At 37.4% G+C, this 3,573-nt stretch overlaps 1 protein-coding gene across 1 annotated transcript in view; it reads right to left on the reverse strand.

The window, feature by feature from the left end:
• Positions 1–290: 290 nt before the first annotated feature.
• Positions 291–3,573, reverse strand: part of LOC106873306 (kynurenine 3-monooxygenase) — a 64,651-nt gene continuing 61,368 nt past the window's right edge. Inside the window, exons 13-14 of the mRNA XM_014920619.2 lie at positions 3,014–3,073; positions 291–749 (exon numbers count right to left, since the gene is read on the reverse strand). Of these exons, the coding sequence (XP_014776105.1) occupies positions 639–749; positions 3,014–3,073 (171 nt within the window). The 3' untranslated portion in view covers positions 291–638. The remainder of the gene's footprint in view (positions 750–3,013; positions 3,074–3,573) is intronic.

Genomic DNA, 3,573 nt, shown 5'->3' on the forward strand with positions numbered 1-3,573 from the left:
TGTGTGTGTGTGTGTGTGTGTGTATGTTTGTGTATGTGTTTGTGTGTCTGTGTTTGTCCCCACAACATCGCTTGACAACCGATGCTGATGTGTTTACGTCCCCGTCACTTAGCGGTTCGGCAAAAGGGACCGATAGAATACGTACTAGGCTTACAAAGAATAAGTACTGGGTTCGATTTGCTCGACTTAAGGCGGTGCTCCAGCATGGCCGCAGTCAAATGCCTGAAACAAGTAAAAGAGTAATCGTTACAAATACCATTGACAAAAAAAAATAATTGAAAAGAAAGTTGTTGTTTTGCATACGCGTGTGTCCATATATACACACACATATATATACACACACACATACCTCTTTATTTTTCATTGGTAGACAGTTACAAAAGTTACAAAAAAAATACAAAATAATAATAAAAATAAAAAAATTAAAATGTATATCTATTCATGTGTGGAGTGTATGCATATTAGTATATGTCGGTAGGTATGCATGTGTGTGTGTGTGTGTATGTGTACATATAGATATTTGCACATCAGTTTTGGTATAGTGTTTTATTTTGTTTGTTTGTTTTTGTCTATTTCTCATTTATTGTAATATTTGTTTGTCATTTGATGCTGGTGGTGGAATGTGTTGTCATGTGAGTTTAAAAGGGGAGTGTGTCCTGTATGAAGTGGAGTACATGTTCCTGGAGCATCCATGTACAGGTACCAAAGCAGGTGACCAAAGTGAGTAACTTCCCAGTCTTCAGCAGCAACTGAAAATGGAAGAAAATATATATATATATATATATATACATATATAAAGAGAAAATATAACCATTGTGTGTTTTTGTCAGAAAATAGCAATTGCAACTTAATTCTCCTCATTCTCACCATCATCACTATAATCATCATCATCATCATCATCATCATCATCATCACCATTTTTGTCACCACTATGTTGTTGTCTTCCTCCTCCTTATCATCATCACCGCTGTCATCATAAGCTTCATCATTGTTGTCATCACCATCAACGTTATCATTGTCATTTTCATCATCTTCATTAACATCATGGTCATCCTCCTCCTCCTCCTCGTCACTGCCGCTGCCACCAGCACCACCACCAGTACCACCACCACCATCATCATCATCATAGTCGTCATCATCACCATCTTCATCATTATCATCATTGCTAATCACCAACATATGTGGAACACAATTTCACATGCAAATCACACTCTGCACACACACACTCACACACACACAAACAATGGAAAAAGGACTAACACTTGCTCAAACACACACACACCATTCACAAACAATTGCACGTGACACAAGGAAGCTGTGGCGCTTTGCAGCTTCACTCCCTCTCCATAGAATCTCCAGTTCTATCTCTCAGCACAGCAACAGCAAACGACTTCAACCAGAGTCTCGCAATGGCAAACACCTTATGAATGAAAGTATCATCACTGTAGAAGTGGTTAGGATATTTGGATCATGATTGTAAGGTCCTGAGTTCAATACCTGGTGGTACATTGTTTCCTTGGGTGACACATTTTATTTCGTGTTGCTCCAGTCCATTCAGCTTGCCAAAAATGAGTAGTACCTGTATTTCAAAGGGCCAGCCTTGTCACATTCTCTGTGGTAGGGAATCTCCCTGAGAACTAATTTAAGGGTATGTGTGTCTGTAGAGTGCTCAGCCGTTTGTATGTCATTTCATGAGCTGGTTATTCCATTGATCAGCCACCCATCATAACTGAAATACTGCTAAATTTCTTTAATTTTTATAGAAGCTGTCTAAACCACTGAAATGAATTGTGTGTGTGTGTGTGTGTGTGTGTGTCTGTAGATCATCATCATCATCATCATCGTTTAACTTCCGTTTTCTACGATGGCATGGGTTGGAGTTTGGGAAGCCAGGAGGCTGCACCAGGCCCCAATCTGATCTGGCAGTGTTTCTACAGCTGGATGCCCCTCCTAACGCCAACCACTCTGAGAGTGTAGTGGGTGATTTTTATGTGGTCTCCATAAATGCCTTCATGTATAACATTGTTGAAAACTCACTGTCTTTGTTAATGTCTGTAATTTCTGTATGTATTGGGTTGTCTGGAAAGTTTGTGCCGATTTATAGTACCTTTCGGAATTAAGCATTCCACCTAACAAGGAGGGACAAGTGAGTACCTGGTGTTCATATGCCTACACAAATGTTGTACATTTGTGTATGCATATCAGTGTGTGAGCATGCTCAGGTATGCCTGCATGTATTGGGTTGTCCGGAAAGTTCGCGCCGATTTATAGTAGCTTACCTTTCGACGTATTTGCCATGAAACCACCTCAATTCTGGGAAGAGGGTATTTTCAAGTTAAAGGAAAGATGGAGGCACATTGTGCAACAAAATGGTTCATATTTGGTTGATTAAAAATGTAATGGCGAGTATTTATTGACCTTTTTCTTTCCTTTAAAAATCAGCATGAACTTTCTGGACAACCCAATAGTTTAATGCATATGCATGATGGTGAAATGGTTAAGAGCTTTGCTTTTCAACGTCAACGTCCCAGGTTCAATTCCAGTGCAGACCATCTTGGGAAAATTTCATTTTTGATAGATTTTGTGTTTGCCCATGTGTTAGACTGTGTGCATATGTTTGCATGCTTGTGCATGTATTTGAACTTCACCTTATGTATGTGTATGTGTACAGCAGTGTACATGTTTGGCTGCAGTGTAAATATATGCATGTATCAGTATACATGTCTGTGTGCACCAGTGTACATGTGTGTATAAATAAATGTACATGTGTGTGCACCATTGCACCTACTTATGCATATTTATGTGCACATGTGCAACTGTTTGTATGTGTGCACGCATATGCATGCATGTGTGTACATGTATGCATATGTGTGCATGTGCAAATGTATATGAGCATGTATATGTGTGCACAGTTTGTATACACGTGCATGCATATATGTGTGTATGTACATGTAGGTATTTATGTATGCATATGTGTGTAAATGTTGCATGAAATGAAAGTGCATTTTCTCACCTGGTCCTGCCATTTTTTCTTAGCAATACATTCATGGTAACGAATCCTGGAAAAGCTGACCTGCAAATATAATTAATTATATAATTAATAGAGAAATTAATTTTTTGTAATCAGCTTTAGTTTCTAGGAGTCGAGGTTTCACTTCTCATGTTAGCTGAGGCACATGGACATGAAAAAACTATGGCTAAATAGCAGAAGCAGTGGAAGTACTTAGAAATGGTAGAAGAAGAAGAAGAAGAAGAAGAAGAAGAAGAAGAAGAAGAAGAAGAAGAAGCATAATTGTCAGGAATGGTTGCAATGTGCGCATATAATATAATATTTGTAGATATGTATAATATATCATATTCATTATATATATATGTAGACAGTTGAAAAGGAACACGAACTGATATGTATAAGGAAAATAAATCAAGGTAGAAAATGTTAAAATAATTTTATCATAAAAAACATTTTAATGCCGGTTTCAGTCATTGAGACTTTTTCAACTCTAAGTATGGAAAATAATTAAATTTTAGAAAAATTAAATGTGAAGTTTTTTAAAAGAATATTTGCTTAGTATT

Source organism: Octopus bimaculoides, chromosome 6 (assembly GCF_001194135.2).
Source record: "Octopus bimaculoides isolate UCB-OBI-ISO-001 chromosome 6, ASM119413v2, whole genome shotgun sequence".
Lineage (NCBI taxonomy): Eukaryota > Metazoa > Mollusca > Cephalopoda > Octopoda > Octopodidae > Octopus > Octopus bimaculoides.